General features: G+C 36.9%; 1 protein-coding gene across 2 annotated transcripts in view; it reads right to left on the bottom strand.

Annotated features, from left to right (window-relative positions):
* The window catches only part of SCN11A (sodium voltage-gated channel alpha subunit 11), a 106,959-nt gene that overhangs the window by 54,029 nt on the left and 26,226 nt on the right, over positions 1-26,704 (bottom strand). For both annotated transcript variants that reach the window (XM_031952451.1, XM_031952458.1), the window contains exons 5-12: positions 18,164-18,292; positions 17,143-17,237; positions 10,962-11,129; positions 9,403-9,456; positions 8,611-8,677; positions 6,121-6,262; positions 3,463-3,660; positions 1,396-1,569 (exon numbers count right to left, since the gene is read on the bottom strand). In XM_031952451.1, coding sequence (XP_031808311.1) covers positions 1,396-1,569; positions 3,463-3,660; positions 6,121-6,262; positions 8,611-8,677; positions 9,403-9,456; positions 10,962-11,129; positions 17,143-17,237; positions 18,164-18,292 — 1,027 coding nt within the window. The remainder of the gene's footprint in view (positions 1-1,395; positions 1,570-3,462; positions 3,661-6,120; positions 6,263-8,610; positions 8,678-9,402; positions 9,457-10,961; positions 11,130-17,142; positions 17,238-18,163; positions 18,293-26,704) is intronic.

Raw genomic sequence — 26,704 nt, 5'->3', positions numbered from 1 at the left:
GTAATGCATATATACACACGTGTATGTATTATATATGTGCACGTCTATATATGTCTATATGAATTGTGTGTGTGTTTAAAGACATATCCTTGGTCTGTCTCCAGAGCTCCAGCTCCATACTACCAACTGCCTAGTATTACAAACTAGATTCCCAAAGACATCTCAAGCTCCACAGAGCCAAAACAAAACACTTTCACCCCAAATCCTACCCTCTTCCCAAATTTCCCACTAATGTCAAAAATATCACCATTCTCCTAGTCTCCCGATGTCATTGTTGATTTCTATTTACATTCGCCCAACATACCCAATCTTCCTTATTTATTTCCTTTCTACTAACAAATTCAGCACCCTTTATTGTCTCGCACCTGGTCCACCAAAATAGCCTCCCTGTGCTCTTGGATTCATTCTTCACTCAGCTGCCAAAGGGATTTTTCTGAAGTGCATGTCTGCCCTGCAATGACTGAACAATGACTGAACAACTATGTCTCCTCTCTCCATCTAGCTGTTGTTCAGATGTTTTTCAGTTGTGTCTTACTCTTTGTGCCCTTTTTTGGAGTTTTCTTGGTAAAAATACTATAGTGGTTTGCCATTCCTTTCTCCAGATCATGTACAGATGAGCAACAGGGTGAAGTGACTTGCCCAGGATCACATAGTTAGATCTGGGGCCAAATTTTAAATTCAAGAAAAGGAATTTTTCTGACTTCAGATCCAGGACTTTATCCACTGCATAACTGATCCTACTCCCACCAACTCAATAAACTCCCAGTGTTCCCTAATATCTCCAGGATCAAATCTAAAATCCTTTGGTTTAAAAACTCTTCACAATCTCATCTCTTCCTACCTTTTCAGTCTTCTTTTACTTCACTCCCTGTACATATTCTATGACTGAACTAGCCTTCACATGCAGCTTTCTAAGTAGCAGTTCCATGTCTTTATACTGCCTGCCCCTCAGGTTCTTTCTCCTTCTTCTGCCTCCTGGGTTCCTTGAAGTCCTTCAAGATGCCACTTGAATTTCACCTTCTACATAAGACTATCCTCTGTCCATCTTCCTCTCTATCCAGCTCTGCCCTGTTAGTGCCTTGCCTCTATTGTTAGATTCCACTTAAAATGTATAGCTCTGTTATACAAATCATCATTTATATGTTGTCCTCCCATTACAATGGGAGTTCCTTGAGGACAGGTACCCTGTTTTTGCTTTCTCTGTATCCCCAGTGCTTAATACAGTGCCTGGCACATAGGGCTTAATAATTGCTTTTACAATTTTTTACAACTCTGACAAAATGCTTTATAACCACCTTCCCTTCCCCTCAATGAAAAATCCTCTGATTACCTGGGGTTCTCTCCTAGAGATCACTGCTGCTCCACTGTCTCCAGTTTTGTATACCATAGCCTTACCTTTCTTTGGACACTTTCATCAGGATCAGAGAATGGAGCTTGATCTTCTCCAGAATTTCCTACAAGGAAGGATTTCCTTCTCTTGTTACCGAAGAAGCTTCTCTTTTGGCAAGAAACAGATGATGTTTCAAGGGAATTAAGTGAACTCCTATCAATTCCCATAGCAACTAAAGTCTAAAAACAAAACAAAAAATCCATTGATCAGTCAAGACCCACTACTTTCACCATCAATCTAGCTGACGCCCAGTTATTTCACCTCCCTCTGAATTCAATAAGAAGCACAGACCTACCTGCGCCATTCCTTCCACTCATTAGGCACCTGTCATACCTGTCCTATTATGATTTATCTTCTTTTCTCATGATCAAATGAATCCATGATATCAATGAATAATAAGTTCTCTTTAATAATGCAGATCACAATTTAACCATATTCATTAAGGGGTTTAATTTTCTATATGTTTTTATGTAAAATGTATTTCCTTGAAGTATGTAAAGGTGACTCTGCATGTTCATAGGCTATGCTGAGTGAAAATAAAGCTCTTGAAAGTCCTCCAAAACCTTAAAAAGTTTCAAAGACTGATCCTATAAAAGCTGATATGCTAACCAAGATCCATCCTTGATCGGAGAGGAGGGATTCATTCCCAGAGGGCTAACCAACATGTGAGTAATTTTTTTAAGTTACAATGACTCAAGAAAACTTCCACTAATTGTGGATGCATTTTGACTTGCCTTAGGTAGTTATACAAGTGAAACAAGAGACCCTTCAAATATCAAAGAAAGAGGTGCTGCAGCTTTCCCAAATCCCGTTTCCAGATGGGATGTGAGCCCCTTTGAAGCAGAGTTAGTGCCACCTTATTTAGTGCAGTAATTTTACACAATAGGTCCTGAAGATTACAGAGAATCCAAATGAGGAACACACCAAAGGACAAAGTATGTTCCCTACCCTTGCTGGAACACCTTATATACCACCTACATGGGCAAAAGGGGTATGTGCTTCCTCTAACAATACGACAGCAGTCCAAGAAGGGACAGAGAGAATGGCAACATTGGATTTCTCTACCAAACTTCATTACATGAAACCTATGGCTCCTGATCTGAATCTGGGTTTTATATCCACTGATCACAGAGAAACTACTGAGTCTCATTCTTCACTCTTCAGGAAAGAAGATAAGACCAAGCCCCAGGATGTACTACTGAAAGGGCAGCTAGGTGACTCAGTGGATAGAGCACTAGCCCTGAATTCATAAGGATCTGAGTTCAAATCTGGTCTCAGACACTTAACACTTCCTGGCTGTGTGACCCTGGGCAACTTACTTAACCCCAATTGCCTCAGCAAAAAAGAAAAAGAAAAAAGAAAAATTTCTTCCTTAGAAAAGTCAGAAATATGCTCAGTGAAATCACAGCCCTGGTGGAACCCCATTTGCACATGGGGCCTCCCCTGTCCCCAGCCATCTTTCTCCATTAGTGGCATGAAATTATGTTAAATTTCACTTTGCAATGACTTGCAGGGACTATTTCCACATGGGGTTTTAAAAATGTAATGATCAAATCTCATTTTCGCCTGAGATAAATAGCAAATCTTTGGTTGTCCTCACTTTTCAGGAATGGAACCCCCAGACCACTTTTTCCTTATACCTACCATTAAAATTCCTAGATCTTCCTTCAAAGCTTGGCTCTAGCACTACCTTCCACAGAAAGATTTTGACTCTTACAACTAGTGTCTCCCCCATCTCCATTACTGTGGATTTTCTATATATTTTCTATTTCTTTATATTGTTTGTTACCCTCAAAAGGATGCAAACTCCTTCAGGATGAGTTCTTTCTTTTTTGTCCTTGAGTCCTTAATGTCTAGCACAGTGCCTGACCTATTTTCAGCAGTAAATCCTTACTTGTTGATTGATAACATACACTGAAATAATCTACAGAATGTTGAGAACTACGTAGGCGGTAGTAAAAGCAAGAGTGTAAAGCAACTCTCTTATTGTGGCCCTGAGTCCCAGCACAATGCTCCTCCAAGATATGTCTGGGGTGCACCTATTCCTCGTTCTCATACCTCAGAGTACCTACCTCCTGCTCCTGCTTTAGCAGCTGCAGAGCTTCTCTGAACATTTTTTCTTTTGCTTCCGTCTCAGCTGCCACATTTTTATTTTGCTCTTCATATGACATTGTGACGACAGCCAAGGTCAGGTTAATCAGGTAAAAAGAGCCAAGGAAGATGACGATCATAAAAAAGAATACAGCAAACTGTCCAGAAACTCGAAGGGTCTGCACATAATGAAAGCAAAGTCTTTGAAATGCTCCTTAAAGGATTTCAAGTCAGTACAACAACTCAAAAAGTGCCTGCTCTGCTGCTCAGATAAGAGTGGTTTCTGTCTTCATTAAGTACACTATTGTATGCTCTATTGTTTATTACTTACACTGCTTGAAATAATTACAGTACAAGCTAAATAGCATCTAAATGCATCAGAGAGATCATAGTGATAACAAAAAAGATTTGATGATTCCCAATATTTATATAGTTCCTACTATGTGCTTATAGATATTAAAAGATGGGACAGTTAGGTGGCGCAGTGGATAGAGCACCAGCCCTGAAGTCAGGAGGACCTGAGTTCAAATCTGGCCTCAGACACTTAACACTTTCTAACTGTTGACCCTGGGCAAGTCACTTAACCCCTCACCAAAAAAAAAAAAAAGATATAGAAAAAGATCATGACTAATTAGACATATGAGGAAAGTCTTGGAAGAAGGGTTGAAAGAATAATCCATTTCAATAAATGATGTAGAAAAAAGGGAAGCATTCCAATTATAATTAGAAGGATATGCAGAGACAATAACACTTGAGGGCTTGGATCACATGACATCATAAATAGTTTAGCCAGTGAGACTAAAAGCACATAATACATGCCAGGAAATAGAAGGAAATAAGGTTGAAAAGGCAAAATAATGCCTTGGAATGAGGAAAAGTGAGTTTGATTGCCAAGCAATGCTATATAGACTTTATAGACTTGGCAATAGGGAGCCATGTTAAGGTTCTAGACAAAAAAAAAGTGACTTGCCCAAACATATGAATAAGGAAAATTTATCTAACATCAATGGGATAAAGACTTAAAGACTTGCACAAAGCTACTTAACTAGTTTGGGCAGGCAGTGATGGGGCATATATTGGATACAACTAGAATATTGGAGATAGAGAGCAGTTGATGAATAAAAGCTATTCTGAAGGTTGAGTCAAGGGATTTATTACGTCAATAGAGTGAGGGAAATGAAGGAAAGCTGAGTCAAAGTTGACACCAAAATTTAAAACACAGGAAAATGGCTAAATGGAAAATTATGTACTCGTCATGGTGTACTCATGATGGGAACAGTGAAGAGAGAAGGAAGAAAAGCAGACCATTAGAATAAGTTCATTTTGGAAAATGCTGGGTCAATGATCTAACACGGGGATATGGGGGTCACTGTAATTCCTATTTCCAAAAGGGCAGACAGAGGAGAAGACAAGGAGAAGGAGATGGAGGAATCATAACGGCCTAGTTAGGAAAGCTTGGGGTTTTTAGAGCAGCCCCTGAGAAAGGGGAGCTAAGAGAGGAAATGGGCTCCTGAAAAAAGGACAGGACTAGTGGTGAGGGCTACATGTAAAGAGTACTCAAGCAGAAAGATCTGAAGATGTTGCACAGAAGGGGAAAGAAAGGAGGAGGGCAAATGGAAGTAGCAACAATTAGGTAAGAAGAAGAAAGATGAGGAAGAAAATGGAAAGGAATAGAAAAAACTAGATAATAAGGTGAAAGATAATGAAAAGGAGAAGAACAGATAAGAAAAAGAAGGCAAAATGCAAGGAATTGAAAAAGAAATACTAGAAAAGGAGGACCAGGATACCAAACTGTGTGTTGGTTCTAAGTACCTACCATTGAGGCTCTCTTGATCCAATGTTCCCCATAAGTAGCTATTGCTCATTTGGAAGCTCTACAAAAGAATCTTCCTATCTCTACCTAAAGGACGTTGGAGGTAAGGGAGGACATTTGAAGAAGACATTAAAGGAAGTCATTCAAATTTAGAAAGAGAGGGAACTTTAGAGGTAGTTTCACAGAAAACTAAGGGCTGTGGAAGCTAAATGATTTCCCATGATTCAAAAGTAAGCCTCAGAAGAAGGATCTGAACCCAAGTCTTCTAAAGGAACTTTCTTTAATTAAACAAATATTTACTAAGCACCTAAAATATGTAGGGTACTAGGGTTAAAAGATGATAATGTCCCTCAAATAATGTAATTTGTAATATTGTGACCTTTTACTAGGCATCATTAAGCCAGAATATAAGAATTTTTCTCTTCTAGTAAAAAAAATTAACATTCATTTTTAAATTTTGTTTTTAATTTTAAACTTGAACATCAAAAAAGTTAGTAAATCTGATTAGTAACACTTTACTACCCCTTCCCAGAGGGAATCTGGATTTTAAAAGAATAACGGTTATTTCCCAATCTTTGACCAGAAAGATTGAATAAATTGGGTATGGCCTACCATCCAGGTAATATGGCTTTTTTGCTTTGGGGTGTTAAAGGGGGGAAGTATAGACAGATATTTGAGAATAATTTGTTATTTACTCTCTCCTAAATCTGCCTAAATAACAAATTTAAGGTCATTTAAGGTAGATAGAAATGGCTTTTGAAATGGTCTGAAGAAGCTGCGTTAAGCCCAAAGATTTCCAACCCACGTTCAAGACGACAACTGATACCTGCTGATACAGGCGTTCCCAGGAATCCTGAGTCATCACACGGAACATGCTGAGAAAGGCCCAACCAAAATGGTCAAAGTTTGTAAAACTATAATCAGGATTGAGCTTCGTTTTACAGCATACAAAATCAGAGCAACATGAGCTATGGAGGAAACAAAAGGAAAGAGAAAAAATGTTACAGAGCTCACAGCACGGTTTTCCTGGATAGCACTTTTCACATCACACTGGCTATCTGGGCAGTGAATAAATCTGGTTGTGAAAAAACCAGCATGATATCTCCTTTTAACCCATTTGTTCCAGTGTCTCCAATTCTCTGAGAGCGGTTCCTGCTATTGCAAGTCCTCCTTTACGGCGGGCCTTCTCCACGTGTTCCTCACCTCCAGGATCTCTGACATTCAGACTGACCTGCACACCATTAGCAGATGAATTTTCCTAAAGCACTCTTGGTTTTGTCAGCCCTTTTACAAAAGAACCTCTAATGCATGGGCTCTAATGGGCTAAGGAACTTCCTTCCTTTTTCTTGGACTCAACACTGGGGCTCTCTTGATCCAATGCTCCCCACCTTGATCTTCAAAATCAGAGGAGTGACTCTAAATTTTAGGACTTTCATGACAGATTACATAGGACAACAGCATCTTGACAGAAGTGCACAATCTTTGGGGGAAAGCAGTGCCTCAAATTCTAACCACAGGCCATCCTTGCTAGGGCTCTTTCCACTGACCCCTACTGTCCTTTTGTAATTTATTGAATGGAAAAGCAGTTGACTAAGATAATTAGGAGTCAAAGTCTAGTAAGAGCCACAAGTAACTGCAGGTTTCTATTTCAACAGAGGTAAAGAATGAGGGAACTGTTTTACTGACTTAAAGGTGATCTGACATGTTTTATTTCCAACACAGATGAATAATATTTAGGTATATATCAATTTGCAAATGGTTCTCCCTACTAGAAGAGAAGGTGGGATGGATGGGCAGCAGCAGTGCAGTCCACCTCTTCTGATTCTTGAGGTGGAATTCTTCACAGTATGGATGATAAAAACCCTTTGGAAACAAGAAAAAATTACTCCAAGGTTCAAAATCCTGAGGTGGGAGGGCTAAAAGTTGGACAAATTAAATGAGAGAAAGAAGCTTGGAAGAAAGGTTTCTGAGCAGCTCTAGTATCTAATAGATCTTTTTAGAAGGATCTTCTAAGGAAGAAGCAGTTGACTTCTTATGCTCCATGAGAGGATAATTAATAATAATTATAATCTGCATTTATATGGCTTTAACTTTTTAAAGCACTTTGCATATATTATTTCATTTAATTATCATAACAACCCTGAGAAGCAGATGTTGTTATCATCCCTAATTTACAGCTGAAGAAACCAAGACCCAGGAAATATGGGGATTTTTAGTTCTCACAATGTTATTATGCACCCAAAGATGTCAGAGAAATGGGCACGACATATCTAATGTATTTTTGTATCTCTAGAAGACTTGAATATTCTCTCTATTAATTCAAAATGTCATCAAGTTTCAAGTGTTTCTTTTGAGCATGGAAGTCCAAGGTTAACAAAGAGTGGTACAGCTTGCAGCCTCAAGATAATTTTGAACTCATCAAATAAACCACATTTAAATTAATAGACTGGGCAGCCAAGTGGCACAGTGAAGATAGCACCAAATTTAGAACCAAGAAGACTCACCTTCCTGAGCTCAAATCTGCCCTCAAACACTTACTAGCTGTGTGACCCTGGGCAAGTCACTTAATTCTGTTTGTCTCAGTGTCCTCATCTGTAAAATGAACTGGAAAAGGAAATGGCAAACAACTCCAATATCTTTGTCAGGAAAATCCCCAATAAGTTCCCAGACATTCCTGAAATGACTGAATAACAACAGATTATCAGACTAAGTTAATATTCGTAGGACGTTGTTCCTACAGAAAGATTATTAATTCCATTTCAGAAACACTTATTAAGCTCCAACTAAATGTGAGGTGATGAGACTACAAGGACAAAAACAGGAGAGACCCACTCAAAGGTACCTGACATTCTGATGTGAAATGCAATATGTTTAGAGATAAGTAAACACATGGAGATTTAAGGGAGAGAAGGAGAGAGGGAAAGTGACAGAGACAGAGATGGAAAGAGAGAGAGACAGAAAGAGAGAAACAGAAAAAAGAGAAACACAGAGAGCAAAAGGGGGGAGAGAAGAGGGAGAGGAGAGGAAGGAAGAGAGAAAAGGAGAGGGAGGGAAGGATTGAGAGAAGGGAGAGAGAAAGAGGGAAGAGGGAGAGAGGAAGAGATCAAGCTAACAAGTGGAACAAAGAAGACTTCATAATGGACAATCGAACCAAAGGACTAGACATGCCTAATGCCTCATAATGTCACGTCTCTTCTTTCCTGTTCATAACATTAGGAACCAAGCATCAGGTTCCCATTCCCATGGGAACAAAAGGGTGTTCTTTGAAAAAGACAAACCAAACAGAACTCCCACTGGCTGCAGAATGCTGACTTACGTATTCCTCCAGGTGCCACATAATTTTTTTTCAGAAGAGCTTCCACTTTTATTTTCACTGCAGTTTTCTGAAAAGAGGAAGGACATGGAGAAATACAGAAATCAGGAAAATTGTCTGAACATGTGCCCCCCAGGTAGCTCTGGTAGCAAGACATCAAATACAAGTTGAAAAATTTTTTTAAATCATCCAAAAAAGTGGATGAGTTAGAAGGATGTTGGTAGAGAGCTACAGAGAGAATGATTGCCAAACCCATCTGTGTATAAGGTCAGGCCCTGTATCTAGACCCAGTCCCAGCCCTGGCCTGAGGGTACTGAGGATGTCCAGTTAGCCTGGAGCTCTTCCCTCAGAAAAGAAAGGAGGCCATGACAACAGAAACAGCTGGAGCAGATGAAGTGACCACTGCGTGCGTGCCATCTCTAATTCCAATGGAATTCTCTCTCCCCTGCCTGCCCCCCTCCTCTAGCCTCCTCATAACTGCTTTATGCAATGGCTGGGCTCCATTATTTTAGACTGGTGTGTATGGAAAAGATTCCAACTCTTTTCATTATTCTTAGAAGAAAACCCCAAAGATCCAAACCCTCCAGAAACAGAAGTGACCTCTAAAGCTCCAAGCTGTATGGCTATGGTGGCTGTTTTACTGAGACCAAATAGAGATGGTCTCTCTATGAGACCATCATAGGGCACATATGGGCACATCGAGCCAAACTGTCCTTTGTCCATTTAACCAACTAGAAAAATTTTCAACAAATCCTGCAAGAAAGATCAACTAAACATGAGTCTCTCTCTCTGTACCTAGAAATGGAATATCCTCTCTGAGAAATGAACAACTTTCAGGTTTTTTAGTGTCTGGAAAAGAAAGAAATACGTATAAAAACAAGCAAAACTTGAACTCACATTTAACAGTGCAATATTCTAAGGGGATTAATGTTGGATGGGAGTTGCATCTGCAGTAGGAAAGGGGAGACATGATACAGAGAAAGGTTTTGTTGAAAGGCCAATGAAAAAAGCCAGTCCAGACTGATTCCCTTGACCCACTCAGGATTCCCCGAAGAAACTCCAGGGAAGACTCATCAGAGAGGTGAACAAGAAGTGGCAGTGAGGAGAAAAAGTCATTAAATAAGTGAAAAAAACAAATTATGATGCTCCATGAACAAGGCCTTAGAATTCTATATTTGTGAAAGTCTTATACTTATTTTTCTGCATACACACACACACACACATACAACACAGAAGCACAAAGTACTTTTTTCTGGATATTCACTTATAAAATTTAGTTGCATGAGAACCCTGTACCAACACACAAACACACACAATCAGAATGTGCAACATATACAAACAGATAATTAAAAGTTCCAGCTAAAATCCCATTTTTTATAAGAAGTTCTTCCCAATCCTTAATTCTAGCACTTTTCATCCTTTAATTATTTCCAGGTTATATGATCTATAGCATACTTGTGCATAGTTGCTTGCTTAGACTCTCTCAAGCTCCTATAGAACAAAAACACTCTTTTAACTCTGTTGGTCACTTCAGCACATTGGACAGTACCTGGCCTTGAGCAGGAGCTTGATAAATGTTTATTGACCAACAGGGGGGGAAATTAAGTATTTAAAAGGAATACTTTTAAGGGAAAGGGACCTGTATGTGCAAGAATGTTTGTGGCAGCCCTCTTTGTAGTGGCCAGAAACTGGAAACTGAGTGGATGCCCATCAATTGGAGAATGGCTGAATAAATTGTAGTATATGAACTGTTCAGTAAGACATGACCAGCAGGATGATTCCAGAGAGGTCCGAAGAGACTTACATGAACTGATGCTGAGTGGAATGAGCAGGACCAGGAGATCATTCTATACTTCAACAATACTATATGATGATCAATTCTGATGGACGTGGCCCTCTTCAACAATGAGATGAACCAAATCAGTTCCAATGGAGCAGTAATGAACTGAACCAGCTATGCCCAGGGAAAGAACTCTGGGAAATGACTATGAACCACTACATAGAATTCCCAATCCCTCTATTTTTGTCCGCCTGCATTTTTGATTTCCTTCACGGGATAATTGTGACTATTTCAAAGTCCGATTCTTTTTGTACAGCAAAATAACTGTTAGGACATGTATACATATATTGTATTAACTTATACTCTAACATATTTAACATGTATTGGCCAACCTGCCAGCTGGGGGAGGGAGTAGGGGGAAGAAGGGGAAAAGTTGGAACAAAGATTTTGCAATTGTCAATGCTGAAAAATTACCCATGCATATATCTTGTAAATAAAAAGCTATAATAAAAAAAATGAACAGGAAAAAAAGAACGTAAAATCATTTATAATATGAAAAAAGGAATACTTTTACCATAACCATCATTCAAACAGGACCTGTGGATGCATCTATTCCTGAGACTCCCCATGAATAGCTGCTGAGCCACCAGGGCAAAAATGCTCAAAGAAAAGACCATCAGAATCATCACATCCACCAATTTCTTCACTGAGCGCAGTAGGGCCCCAACAATGACCTTCAAACCTGGACAAAAAGGAAACAAAGCATAGATGGCACTTCATGATCTCTCTAACCCACTCCCCAAGTCCTTGGTACAATGCCTGGCACACAATTTTATCAATCTTGAACAAATTTCCACAAAAAGAGGCATTTCTGTGGGACAGTTTATTTGTTTATTTTGCTGAGACAATTGGGATTAAGTGATTTGCTCAGGTCACACAACCAGGTTAAGTATCTGAGGTCAAATTTGAACTCAGGTCCTCCTGACTGCAGGGCTGATGCTCTACCCACTGCACCACCTAGCTGCCCCAGTGGGACAATTTGTAACATGGTACAGGCCCATTCAGCATAGAGATGGAGCCGTGGGCAGAATTCACAGTCAAAGAACACAGGGCCACAAAGGTGCAGAACCAATGAAACAGTAGGGTGCATTGCACCACTTGAAGCTGATGAAGGAGAAACTGCAGATGTAGTTGATTTGCATTTGGAAGAAAGACCTAAGCAGACATCAGCCACAGGATAAACATTCCCAGCTCCTCATCTTGTCCTCATAGAACATGGGATCCAGTATCCTGTTTCCAGGTGTGGGCAGGCAGCATTCACACCTGCAATGGCATGTGTGTGTATGTGTAAATATAAATATTATATATAATATGTATATGTACATATGTATATATAAATATATATATATATATAAATCCATTGAGTAGATGGAGTTACTAGTTCTCTGCTCTTTAGCTAACCCATACTTATCATCTGAGACAATCTCAGTACTTTCGTGTTTCTGATATCACCTCAGATCCTCATTCTTTCTTCTTTGAGGCAGTGGGGTATAGTAGAAATAGAGCTAGTTTTGAATCTTAGCATCTGTACAAGAACGACAATCACAGCCAACTTATGACCTGCAAGGGAGTAGTTGCTCAGCGCACTCTGTCCTTGTCAGGACACATCCGAAAAAAAATTCTCAGATACTTTTTAAGAAGGATGCTGGCAAACTAAATCATGTGCTGAGGAGAACAGCCAAGATGACTGGGAGACTGGAAGACTTAAGAGAAAACCTTGGGATTCTCGAGCCTATAGAAGAAATGGTGGAGTGGCAAAAACGTCTCTCTTGACGTATCTGTAGATTATTCTTGTTTTTGATCCAAGAAATTCCGAGGGAAGCATTGGAATTCCCTGAGCAGGGGGTAATGTTGTAAGAATTGTAGGAAAGTCACTTTGTCAGTTGTGTAGAGAAAAGACTGTAAGAAGTGAGAATAACTATGAGATGAACCAAATCAGTTCCAATGGAACAGTAATAAATTGAACCAGCTACGCCCAGTGAAAGAACTCTGGGAAATCATTATGAACCACTACATAGAATTCCCAATCCCTCTATTTTTGTCCACCTGAATTTTTGATTTCCTTCATGGGCTAATTGTGACTATTTCAAAGTCTGACTTCCTACTGCAAGAGACAATGCTTATTCCAATAGACTTATGAGGTAAAATGCCATCTGCATTCAGAGAGAGAACGATGAAGACTGAATGTGGATCAAAGCATAAGATTTTTACCTTGTTTGTTTTTCTTTCTTATGGTCCTTTTTCCCTTTTTGGTCTGGTTTTTCTTGGACAACATGACAAATATGGAAGTATCTTTAAAAGAATTGTACCTATTTAATCTCTATCAGGTTGCTTGCTATCTTAGAGACAGGGGAGGTAAGGGAGGGAGAAATAATTGGGTCTTGTTTTGGACATATTGAATTTGTTTCTGAGTCATCCACGTGGAGATGTACAGTAGGCAAGTCAGTGAGAAGGAGGCTGGAGCTCAGGAGATGAGGGGTTAGAACAAGACCAGAAATCTTACAAAAATGAATGTTGAAAAGTGATCTTTACACGCATTTGGAAAAATAAAATACTATTGAAAGTAAAAAAAGAGGTGATGCTGCTCTGAATTGGGGTGGATAGTAACTCTGGGAATAGACAAAAGGAGACGAATGTCAAAAAAATATGATGGAAGTCTGGTCAACAAGATTTGGCGATTGATTGAATGTGAGGAATTACAACAGAAGAAGTCAATTTCTGTCTTAAACAATAGGCAGTTTCCCAGGCCAGGCTGATCTTCGCTGTTCACCATGCTTAGGGCTTCTGAGATCTTTTATCTCAAGTGAGTCTTCATAATTTACAGATATCAGGGCCCTGTATAAGTGCCAAGCTTCTGGCTGCTTTCATTTCAATCACCAAGTTTAACTTCATTTTTGTCTTACGTCTTCTGCTTCGTCCATCTTTACATTGAAGTCACTGAGCAGCAAATTAGACGTTGATGTAATTTGGAGGAGGATTTTATCCATTTCTCTCTAATATTGGTTGATCTCCTCAGCTTCTGTACAGATATTGATGCATCATAGGTAGTTAGGTGGATAGAGCAGTGAGCCTGGAGTTGGGGAGATCTGAGTTCAAATACCCCCTCCCATACTTGCTAGCTGTGTGATCCTGGGCAAGTGAATGAATATCAATATGTGTGTTTCCCCATCTGCACAAAGAGGATCATAATAGCACCAATCTCCCAGGGTTGTTGTGAGGATCAAGCTATATAGAGGAAAATAAGTAATAATTAATAGAAAGAAGGCAGACTTTCTATAAAAATGATTAATAAATATGTAATTTTAGTTGGGACTTAAAAGAAGCCACAGATGTCAGTAGCACAGTTGAAAAGGGAGAACATTTCAGGCATGGGGGACTTCCTGGATCCAAAAGATGGGAGTCTTGTTCATTAACAGATGGGAGGCCAACGTCACTGACTCGAAGAGTTTGTGTTGGGGAAGAAGTTGTAAGAAGACTGGAGACCTAGGAGAAGAGCAGATTGTGAGCACTTCAAATGCCAAACAAAGCATTTATCTTCACCAGGAGGTTACAGGGAACAAGAGGATTTTGTTGAGGGAGTAGAAGATGTGAACAGATCTGTTTTGTAAGGAAAGTTACATTGGTGTTTGAATGGAAGAATAACTGGAGCAGGGAGAGATGCAAGGCAGGCAGATCCCCAGCAGCTATTGTCATAGTCCAGGTGTGAGGTGATGAGATTCAGCATTCAAGTAGTGCCAGTGTCAGAGAAGAGATAGAGTTTACAATCCCATAATTCACCTGAAACTCGTCTCTTGGATTTGACCATTGACCTCTGAATTGCTAAATCCAATGACCTTTTCTCATTCTCCTTGAGCATTTGATAGCACTTAATGCTACTGACCAGACTATCCTCCCCAGGCTCTCGTGGCACTTCTATTTGTATGATAAACCTTCTTAGTCTTCTCAGTCAGATCATTATCCATATTATTCTGCCATTTGCAGATGTCCATACATAAGGGCTCCATCCTTGATACTCTCCTCTTCCCTTTCTACTCTTCCTCTTAACACTCTCATCAGGTCCTATGGGTTCAGTTATTATCTACATAGATGACTCCCAAATTTGCCTCCATGCCCACCCCTCATCTCCTGAGCTCCAGCCTCCTTCTCACTGACTTGCCTACTGTACATCTCCACGTAGATGACTCAGAAACAAATTCAATATGTCCAAAACAAGACCCATCATCCTTCCTCCTAAATGCGCTTCAATTCCTCACTTCCCTGTTTCTTTCAAAGACACTATCGATATTCAATAGTCAATTTTTCAACTTCAGAGCCATCCATGACCATTCTTTTACTCCTCCATATTCCTCATTTCCAAATCATTTCAATTTTACCTCTGGAATATTTTACTTCTGGAACTACCTCGTTGGACTCATGCTCTCCTGAATGGTAAGTGCCTCATTGAGCTTAAGCTAGACTTCACTTTATACCCCAGTCATCTTCTTGACTGCCCCAGACGTGTATCCTCCCTTCTCCTACCCAGGCCCCACTTTTTCAGCTTTGTTACCATCATCATATGAATTCTACTCCTGCTACTGCAAATAGTGTCAATCCTTAATGTTCCACTCACCCTTCCAGTGACTCCTCAGATCAGAATATCCCTCCCAGACCACTCCTGCCCTTTATCTCTTCTATTTTTATTAGCCCTTTCAGAGTAGGGACTGGCTTGCTTTAAGTTTTAATCACTTGCATTTCCACATGGCAAGTTGTTAAGTGCTTTTTCATTTATTTCATATCATAGTCATATTCATTATCATTTATTTCTCATATCTATCCTCTTTTCTCCATTCACGCAGTTCCCTTTCTCTAGCTCAGGTTCTCCTTGCCTCTGTAGAAGTCTTCTATTTTTTGTATAGTGTTCTCCACCATCCCCATCATCAGATTGTAACTTTTTAAGGGCAGGGACCTTTTTTTTTTTTTTTTTTTGCCTCTTTTTCTGTGACCAGGTCTTAGCACAGTGCTTGAAATATTGTAGGTACTTAATAAGTATTTATTGATTGACTGATAGTAATAATATTATAATATAATGTATTTATATGACATAATTATTTTATGTATAATATACATAATGTATAATATAATACATTATTGTTATAATGTATAATATATACATTATATATAATACTAATAATTAGCATTTATATAGTACTTTGAGGTTTGCAACATGTTTGTTTGTTTGTTTTTTTTGCTGAGGAAATTGGGGTTAAGTGACTTGCCCAGGGTCACACCGTAGGAATTATTAAGTGTCTGAGGCCACATTTGAACTCAGATCCTCCTGACTTCAGGGCTGATGATCTATCCACTATACCAACTAGCCCCTGCAATATATTTTACAGATAGTATCTCACTATAACTTCACAACTCTGGAAGGTAGTTGTTATTGCTACTCCCATTTTATAGGTGAAGAAACTGAGGCAGACAGAGATTAAGTGACTTATCCAGAGTCATACAGCTAGTATGTGATGTGAGAGTAAAATACAAATCTTTCTAACTCCCAACTTCATAACTAGACCTGACAGATCTAAATGCTTTATCCATTGGCCCACTTAGCTGCATCATAGTTTCCAATAAAAGTAAGTAAACCTGGATTTGAGTCCCTGCTATGTTCCCGAGATTATAATTTGCCCAACTTTAAATTTGGACTATTAGAATAATAATAAGAAACAGAAAAACAGACACTAGCATTTATATTAATTTTAAGAAGCTATATGAGCAATATGATGCAATATTATATAATAAAATGATATGATAACTCAGTTAATCTCAGAAAATTCCTAAGGTTCTTCCCAGGCATGAAAATGTTTGCTGTTCCCATGGAGACAGCCACAGTTAAGTGGATTATCTTCACAATTTATTGTGGATTGGATGTTGTTCCTTGTTGTTCTTTGTTTTCAAAGATGACCAATGACATCACAGAGTGGTCTTGACTCTTGTTTGAATTAGATTTAGGTAAAACAGAGTTGCGCAAAGTCACAAGCCTCACTCTCACTTCCAGAATTATTAAAAATCTAGTAACTGGACAAAAGTCAAGACAACTGGTGATGGCCTGGAATATAATGGATGACCTTGATATTTTCTATGTCTGACCAGCTCGAAGTGCTCCACCAGGGTCAGTTTTAGCCATCTTCATGGCCACTGGAACAACTTGTTCTCATCAGCCCATTCTGCTAGAGAAAGTCCTCACAAGCTTGGGGTAGATAGAATCCTGACTCAAGATGGGTTTAAGGCCTGTTACCCTCTTCTAAGAAGCTTTACCAGAGTGTGACCACTGGGTGCGCTTCGGCTTCTTCGAGCCACAGATGGGAGCTGAGCGCCAGGTGGACACCAAAGATGGATAAGCAGCCCTGAAAAGGACTCAGCGTCAGATGTACTGGTCCTCCTTCTATACCCATACACCCCTGTGGATTGGATAAGAAGTTATTGAAAGAAATTCTCTTATTGAAAGAAATGCTAACCGTGATCTCTTTGGCCAACAACCAGATACCTACAGAATGTCAGTTTAATGCAAGTGGATCTCAGTAAGAAAGAAGCATAAGGCATATTTTGGTAGACTGCTAGTGATAACTACATCTATCATATAGCATTCATGCATTAAATAGAAATGCAGCCAATTCTATATATCTAAGAGGTAATCATAGAAAGCTGAGGTTACTGACCTGAAATGACTGAGATGGCTTTCAAAGCTCTGAGCACTCGAAATGTTCTCAGAGCTGACACGCTTTCTAGTTGTTTTATCCCTAGTGATAGAAATCTGCCAACAACAAGAACAGGGATAATATACTTTAGCAGAAGCCTTCCTGAAGGTCACATCCCATAGCATCCCAAAACCAAACACAAGAGACAGAATTTCCTGAGGACCCATTATAATCCTTAAATAATTCCATAGCAGCTCTGATCTTCCATTAACTTGCTGGGGTAAACCATTTACATACTCTAGATCCTAGCTTCCTTCTCGATAAAATGAAAGGATTAAGGATTGATCTCTAGTCCCCTCTACTCCTTTTGATCTGTTTCTGTGATTTACATAGTAACTAGGGGCAAGTCCTGTTTTTGGAGTCAGGAAACCTAGGTTTGAATGCCTACTCTGCTCTTTATGACCAAAATAACATGTACAAACAAATCACAAATCACTAGCCCCCTTTTCCTCATTCAAAGTAAAAGGATTAGGTGAAATGATCAGTAAAATATCATCCAGATCATGAAATTCTGGTCTATAATCTTATTTAAAGCTTGAGGTTTTTTTCCCTTTGGTCTCAGTGTTCAAGGCCTACCTTGAACCCATAACTTTCATGTTACCCATAATGTTAGGAATTCTCCATTTCAATTCAAATACTTTCAGGTCTTTGGAAAACATTCAGATCTGTTGTAATATTTTTTACGAACTCTAAAAAGTCATCTAAAGATAACTGGTGGCACGAATTATATTACCATCTGGATTTTCATAAACTGCATTTTCTGGCCATTGTAGATACACAAATGGATATACTCCTGGATTGCGGCTCCAGCACCAGCACCACAGAGCTGCATAACCTCTGGGCAGAACCAACAAACTTTTTCAGATACACATCCAATTCTAGGTCCACTGTGACTAACCTAACTCCCTCCAGTTTGGACTATACTCTGTGGAGGTATCCTTCTTATTCTGAGCTTTATGATATGAAAAACTTGCTTACTTACGCCACTGTGATGACAAAGAAATCCAACCAGTTCCATGGATCTCGAAGATAACTGAACTCATCCAGAAGAAGTCCTCTTGCCAATATTTTAATCAATGCTTCAAAACTGTAGATGGCAGTAAAAACATATCTAAGGAATTAAAAATGGAGAATAGAAATGAGCATTTTCAATGAAATGAAAATATAAAAAAAGTCATCTCTTAATCCTGCTTTTGTCAAACCCTAATAACTAAATTACACATTAAATGCATCGTAGTATTCTATTTGCTGGCAAACTAGATGGCAAATACTAATAGACTAGACTAAGCTGGTAATTTGAAATTTCTGAAGAATGGAAACATATATGAAGATATCAAATGGCCTCAAGTGACTGACTAAATGACAAAGTTATCTCCATATTTTATGTCAAAAAGAAAACCAAATTTTATCAATGTTACTCACAAAAAATAATCTGAGTAAGTCAGGCCAGCCTTCTACATTTCTCTTATGCACACAGATATACAAAACACTTGACCCCTTCTTCACAGGACTGAAGAATTTCATTATTCCAGAGGTCTTCAGCAGTCCACTAGTTTAAGCCCTACTCAAAAGAAAAATCTCTTCCATACACCCAAGTAGTTTTCTAGACCATCGATGAGGTAGAACTCATTACCTCAGGGTCAAACCATTTCATTTTTGAAAAGTTCCTGGTAAAACTGGGCTTCTGGACAAAATTCAGAAAATAACAATAAAGAGAATCTAAAGCAGAGGCACCATTACCCACAATTCAGGATTAAAACCTGATGATAATAATAAGCTGATAAAAAAATAAAATTAAACAAAAATAAAATTGAAATGAGCGAACAAAGAAGAAAGAACCTACCGTAGGAACTACTGTGGTAGAAAAGAAAATCTGGGTTCCTATTCAAAGGAAAATAATGAAGTAAAAAAAAAGTCCCTCTTGCCCCAAAGAGTTATGTCAAATGGTCATAATTCCCCAAAGAGGTCTTAGAAGATCTTAAAAAGGAATTCAAAACTCAAATGAGAAAGACTGAGGAAAAATTAAGAGGGAAAGCAATGCAAGAAAATTATGAAAAGAAAGTTAGCCAATTGGAAAAAAAAAGTCCAAAATCTTAAGGAAGAAAATAACTCCTTGAAAATTAGAATTGAGCAAGAGGAATCAAAAATTGTAATGACCAAAAAAAAAAAAAAAAACTAGAAAAATACAAAAGAATCTTAAACATTAGAAAAATAACTGAACTAGAAAACAGATCAAGGAGTAATAGCATAAAAGTTGTTGAACTACCTAAAAGTTATGATTTAAAAAAAAAGAATTTTGATTACAAGAAATTATTAAGGAAAATTGCCCTCAAATTCTAGAATAAGAGGATATAGTAGAAATAGAAAAAATCTACCATTCTTCACTTGAAAGAGGTCCCAGGAGGAAATTTTACAACAATGTATAGCTAAAAAAAACTCCTAGATTAAAGAGAAAATATTGCAAGGAAAAAGAACAAAATAATTAAATACTTGGAGATATAATCAGGATTTCACAAGATCTACCAGTTTCTACATTAAAAGATGGTAAGGCTTTCAAAAAGAAAAAGAATTAGGGTTGCCATCACGAGTAATTTATCCAGCAATGTTGAATATAATCCCAAATGGGGGAAAAATGAGCATTTGACAAATTCCAAGACTTTAAGATATTTGTGACAAAGAGACCAGAACTCAATCATAATGCAATATTGATTATATTCAATAGTAGATGAAGGAAACAGAGATTAAAACTAACTGGAGATTAAGTAACCTAATCTTAAAGAATGAATGAGTTAAAGAATAAATGATCAAAACAATTAATTATTTCATTAAAGAGAATACTGGTAAAGATACAACATATCAAAACCTATGGGATACAGAAAAAAAAGTCTCTAAATACTTACATCAATAAAATAGAAAAAGAGAAGACCAATGAATAGAGTGTGCAATTAAAAAAAAACTAAAAAGGAACAAACTAAAATCCCTACTTAAACATTAAATTGGAAATACTAAAAATTAAAGATAAAATTAAAAGTGAATTTTTAAAAATCCATTGAATTAGGAATTTTAATTTAAAAAAAAATAAACTAGCTAAACCATTGATTAATTTTATTTTTAAAGAGAGAGGAGAAAATCAAGTCACTAGTATTAAAAATGAAAAGGGCAAGAATATCTTTAACAAAGATGAAATTAAAGAGAATATTACTTTTCCCAATTAAATGGCAATAAATTTAACAATTTAAGAGAAATGGAAGAATATTTACAAATATATAAATTGCTTAGAATAGCAAAAAAGGAAACAAAATATCTAAATAGACCTTTTTTTTTTTTAAATTGAACAGGCCATGAATGAACTTCCTAAGAAAAAAGCACCAAGACCAGATGGATTTACAAGTGAATTCTATCAGACTTTTAAAGATCAACTAATTCCAATACTAAAGAAATTATTTGAAATAGTAGGCAAAAGAGGGATTTTATCAAACTCTTTTTGTAAAATAAATATTATACTGACAACTAAACTAGGAAAAATAAAAACAGAAAGAAAATTATAAACTAATTTCATTAATATAATGCAAAATCCTAAATAAAATATGAACTAAAAAATTACAACAATATATTACAAAGATTATACATTGTGACTAAATGGGATTTATATGTGGAATGTTGGGATGGTTTAACAAGGAAAACTATTAACATAATTGATTATATCAATAATAAAAACATTTTAAAATCATATGATTATATCAATATTTATAGAAAAGAAGTTTTTTTATAAAGAATAACACTAATTTCTATTTTAAAAATTAAAAGTATAGGTAGGAAAAATATTATTTGATGGTTCTTCCTCAAATACATTTTTTAAAAAACATTAATCTAAAATCAGCAATCATCATTTCTAATGGAGTTTAGCTAAAAGATTTCTCAGTAAGCTCAAGTGTGAAATAAGGATGCCCACTGTCACCAACATTATTCAATAGTGTATTGGAAATACTAGCAATAGAAATGAGAAGAAAAAGAAATAGGAGAAATCAGAATATGGAACAAAGCAATAACACTATCTCTTTTTGTAGATGATTTAATGATACACTTGGAAAATCCCAAAAATTCAACTAAAAAGTTAGTTAAAACAATTAATAATTTTAGGAAAGGATTAGAATATAAGGTAAATCCATATAAATCATCAGCATTATTATATATCATAAACAAAACGCTGCAAGTAGAAATAGTAAGAAATACTTCATTTAAAATAATTCTAAACAGTATAAAATAACCAGGAATATACCTGCCAAAACAAAACTAGGAACTATATAAACAAAATTATAAAAAAATTAATAAAAATAAATTAAGGTTTAAATAATTGAAGAAATATTCATTGTGCGTGGGTAGGCTGGGCCAATTTAATTTTTGAAACTGGCAATTTTACCTTAATCAATTTATATATTCAATGCTATCCCAATTAAATTATCCAAAAATATTTTACTAAAGTAGAAAAAAATGACAAAATTCATTTGAAAGAACAAAAAAAGTAAAAAAAAAAAAAAATATATATATATATATATATATATCTCATTTAAAAATTTCCCAAAACTCCCTTGATTCTAAGACTAAAATAAATCTCAAATACAGAGAAAATAATCCTAAAATACCATGTTTAAAAAAAATTAGTCCCTAAAAAAAGCAAATCCTGGTTAAGAAATAGAAAGGTAGATCAATGGAACAGAATAGATATACAATTTACAGCAGCAAATAAATATAACAACCTTGGATATGATCAATGTAAAAACAAAATTTGGGGATAAGCATTCATTGTTTTGGAAAAATTATTGGAAAAACTGGAAAGCAGTATGGCAGAAACTGGGCATAGATGAATACCTCAGATGATCTACCAAGATAAGGTAAAAATGGCTATATGACTTAGATACAAAGAAAGATATTACAAAAAAAAATTGGAAGAGCATGGAACATATTATTTATCAGGCTTGTAGATAGATTAACAATTTATGAATAAACAAGAGAGAGAACAGAGTAAAGTATAAAATGAATAATTTATATTATACTAAACTACATAAAAAACAAATGTAGCCAAGATCAGAAGGAAAGCAAAAAATTGAGGAAAAAAATTTTATAGATGGCTTCTCAGATAAAGATCTCATATCTCAAATACATAAGATCTTGATGAAATCTATAAGAATACAAATCATTCCCTTATTAGCAAATGATCAAAGGATATGAACAGGCAGATATAAAGTAGAGAAATCAGAGTAATTTATATTAATATAAAAATGCTCTAAATAATTAGAGAAATGCAAATTAAAACAACCTTGAAATACCATTTTATACCTATCAGATTAGTTTAAATGATTGAAAGGGAAAACATCAAATGTTAGAGGGAATATAGAAAAATTAGGACAATAATGCACTGTTGGTGGAATTGTGAACTGATCCAACCATTTTGGAGAGCAATCTGGAACTATACCCAAACTGCCTTTATCTTTTGACCTAACCAATACCACTACTAAGTCTATTTGAAAAGATGATTAGAGAAAAAGGAAAAGAACCTGTATATTCTAAAGTATCTGTAACATTGATGGCTATCTGCGGCCCGCTACATGACACCTCTCTTTATGGTAGCAACTGGAAATTGAGAGGATGTCCAAAAATGGGAATGGTTGGACATGTTGTGGTGTATGATTGTGATAGAATACTAGTAAACAATAAGGAATGATAAGCAGGTGGATTTCAGAAAAACTTTCAAAGACTTACATAAACTTTTGCAAAATGAAACGAGCAAAACCAGTACCATCAGCAGGGTTCAGTGTTGGAAAAACACTCCGACCTCCCGGTACTAAGCCAGAGAACTGAGGAATAGAGGAAACAGGACAGGACAACAAGGCTGGAAGCAGTAAAAGGGGCAGGACTCCACTCAGTACACAGCTGGGGTCAAATTCTAAATTCTACTCCCAAATCACTTAGGACAGAGACCCAGGCTGATGTTTCTGAATTGCCCAGAGTAAAAGGAGGCCGAGTTACTTTGAGATGTGGCTCCTAAGGAACCCATCATAAGAAAGGAATGAATCAGTCTGAGTTTCAGAAAGTGAGTAATAAGGAAAAATGGGACCTCAAAGTCCATTGATATGGAGATCTCTCATTGGTGGAGATCAATATTGGCATCTGAAAAAAACAAAGTTGTCAAGAATGGAAAAAAGCCACAGTCTCTGATCTTCTTTTAATTCACCTCAAGCCTCAAGTTTGTTTTCAGTCTTTAGGATCTGCTTTGAGTCTCATGGGACTTTAGGCCCTTCTGATTTCCAACTTTAAGAGAAATGAGAATGCCAACTAGCCCTGCTTTGGCTTTGTTTCCTTTGTTAAAGGAAAATATTCTAGGAAGAAGGAAATATGAGAGCAGTTGGCCCTCTCTATTAGCTTGATACTCTAGAGACCTCAGGGAATTTCCCCTTGGGTGAAATCTAGGGCTCTCTCTTGGCCGAGTTATCTCCCTCCCTATTGGAGCACTCCTTCGCTCTGTATCATTTGGTGCATATTCTCCTTTATATACTTACTCTGCAGTCCATTTTGCCACCAATTGGGGTTAAGGAGGATGAGAAAGGGGTTCAAGTCTTGGATATAAAGCTTGTGATCCTGCTTCCCCTATTAATGAAACAGTGACTAGAAATTATATAGAATCTTAACATTACATTGCCTAGGTGAATAATATTTAAAGAAATATGTAAATATAATTCTAGCCCAGTATTTGCTCCCTCTAAGGAAAGTAAAATGGTAGCCTCAGGAAGGAATTAAAGTCATCCTTGAAGAAAAATGATGGAAGAGGCTAGAGCTGTAGACTCCAACTTTCTTCAAGTCACACAATGACACTCCCTTTAAGGAACATGTGAGAGACAACCCTCACAACAAAAGAGGAGGAAAGACCAAAGTTACTAAAGATTTCAAGAACAAGAAAACTCAAAGATATCGAAAGCAGATAATTCCAGCAACAATTCACCAATAGCAGAAGAAATTTGGCTTTCAGATTTAGTAAATGAGTTCAGGAGTCTCTGAATAAATACCATAAAATAAAGGAACATGATTCAACACTTGAAGAGACAGAAGATCCTATGAAATATGAGGAGAACTTGAAATCATCTGCTGCTTCTGAGGAGTTCAAAGGAGAAAAGAAAATCAGGAGAGCAGAAGTTATGGTCTAAACAACAAAAATATTGAGCTGAATAGAAAAATTAGAATTCTGTGAGAGCAAGTCTCACCAAAAAACAAAAAAAGAAAACAATGGATTGGGAATGTAAATATTCATAAGCAAGGGACCATCTAGAAAAAGAAAAATTAAAAGAAAACATGCTAATTATGGAAGCAAAACACAGTAATCAGAAGAGAGAATACATAAGTGCAAAGTACAGATCATAAAAGCACACAACAGGACAAAAGTCTTAAAGCCACAGTGAAGGAAATTATAAAAAGAGAATAACAGCCCCAAGTTTCTGAACACAGAAACTATCATACTAGTTGAAAGAATTAATAAATCATTTCCAGAGGAACAAATATCAAGACTACAAACTCCAAGACACTTAACAATTTTTAAATTTAACAATTCAATTCAGAGACAAGTTTTTCAAGTCATCAAGAAGAAATCCCTTCAAATACAAAGAAAAAGAAATTCAAATAACAGAAGACTATTCTGCATCTATAAGAAAATATAGGAGGGAATGGAATAATGTATTTCAAAGAGCAATACAGTTCAAAATAGAGTCCAAGGTGATCTATCCTGCACTACTAAGCTTAACAATAAATAAAAAAAAAAGATAGGCATTCAATAATAGTCATTTGAAACAGCTTTAGAAAGAAAACCAGGCATTAAGAAATTATTTGTCCCTCAAGTACCTCAAATAACAGAAATATAGGGGGAACACATAAAGGCATCAGTCAAGAATAACAACAGCAATAGAATAACCAGAGAGACCAGAAAGAGATCTCTTTCTAAATGTTCATAAGGAAAACTGATCCAGCCATTCTGGAGATCAATATAGAACTATGCCCAAAGGACTATCAAACTCTGCATACTCTTTGACCCAGCAGTGTCTCTACTGGGCCTGAATCCAAAGAGATCACAAAGGAAGGAAAGGGGCCCATATGTGCAAAAATGTTTGTGGCAAGAAACTGGAACCTAAGTGGATGCCCATCACTTGTGGAATAAGTTATGGTATATGAATGTTATGGAATATTATTGTTCTATAAGAAATGATCAGAAGGATGATTTTAGAGAAGCCTGGAGAGACTTACATGAACTGATACTGAGTTATATGAGCAGTACCAGAAAATTGTACATGGCAACAACAAGATTATATAATGATCAATTCTGATGGACATGGCTTTTTCAACGATGAAGTGATTCAGGCCGGTTCCAATGCCTGGATAGAGAAAGCCACCTACATCTAGAGAGAGGACTAGGGGGACTAAATGTGGATCACAACATAGTATTTTCACCTTTTTTGTTGTTGTTTGCTTGCTTTTGTTTTCTTTCTCGTTTTCTTTCGTTTTTGATCTGATTTTTCTTGTGCAGCATGATGAATGTAGAAATATGTAGAGAAGAATTGCACAGGTTTAACATATATTGGATTACTTGTCTAGGGGAGGGGTGGGAGAAAGAGGGAAAAATATAAACACAAGGTTTTGCAAAGGTGAGTGTTGAAAACTATGCATATATTTTGAAAATAAAAAGTTAATGTGCAGCAAAATAATCATATGGACATGTATACATATATTGTATTTAACATATACTTTAACATATTTAGCATGTGTTGGTCTACCTGCCATCTGGGGGAGGAAGGAGGGAAAAAATTGAAACAAAAGGTTTTGCAGTTGTCAATGCTGAAAAATTACCCATGTATATATCTTGTAAACAAAAAGTATAATAAAAAAAGAAAATAGAAAACTAAAAAAAAATGTTTATAAGGAGACAAGGAAGAAAATCAGGTGGAAATAACAGTAAAAAGGTGGGACTGGAACCATATAAAAAGAATCTGGCAACACCCTGGCTGGAGGTGAATCAATGTTTTGGTTTTTTGTGGGTCTCCTTTATTATGTGGGAGTGAACATAAAAGAGATAAGGAGAATAGAAGAATAGAGAGGTATGACTGATGTTTCTGGATATGCTTCAAGGCTAGCTATAAGGGGAAAGTGACCCTTGTAGTCTCAGTTAGAGAAGAACCTATAGAGGAAATAAGTGAAAAGAAGGGGAGAATTTAAAAGAGGAAGAAAGGAAGGAGGTCTTGCTTTGGTAATGGGAGTTCCCACTGTTCAGTGTTCCTATGGTGAAGAGAGATGGTCTCTGAAAGAAGATGAGAACCTAACATTAAATGTGGTCTAAGTGATCTGGAGTTCCTATCTGGGCAAAGTGGAGAGGGAGTTAGAATCCCTAGGAGTAATTGGAACCTCGGGGAGTGGAAGGTTATGAGCTCAGGAGGAAGATTTTAAAACAAATGGGGGAAAAGGTAATGAGGAAAGATAAAGATCAGTT

The sequence above is a fragment of the Sarcophilus harrisii genome, chromosome 1, assembly GCF_902635505.1.
Source record: "Sarcophilus harrisii chromosome 1, mSarHar1.11, whole genome shotgun sequence".
Taxonomy (NCBI): domain Eukaryota; kingdom Metazoa; phylum Chordata; class Mammalia; order Dasyuromorphia; family Dasyuridae; genus Sarcophilus; species Sarcophilus harrisii.
The sequence above is the reverse complement of the archived record's forward strand: the minus strand, read 5'-3'. Positions and strand labels throughout refer to the sequence as shown.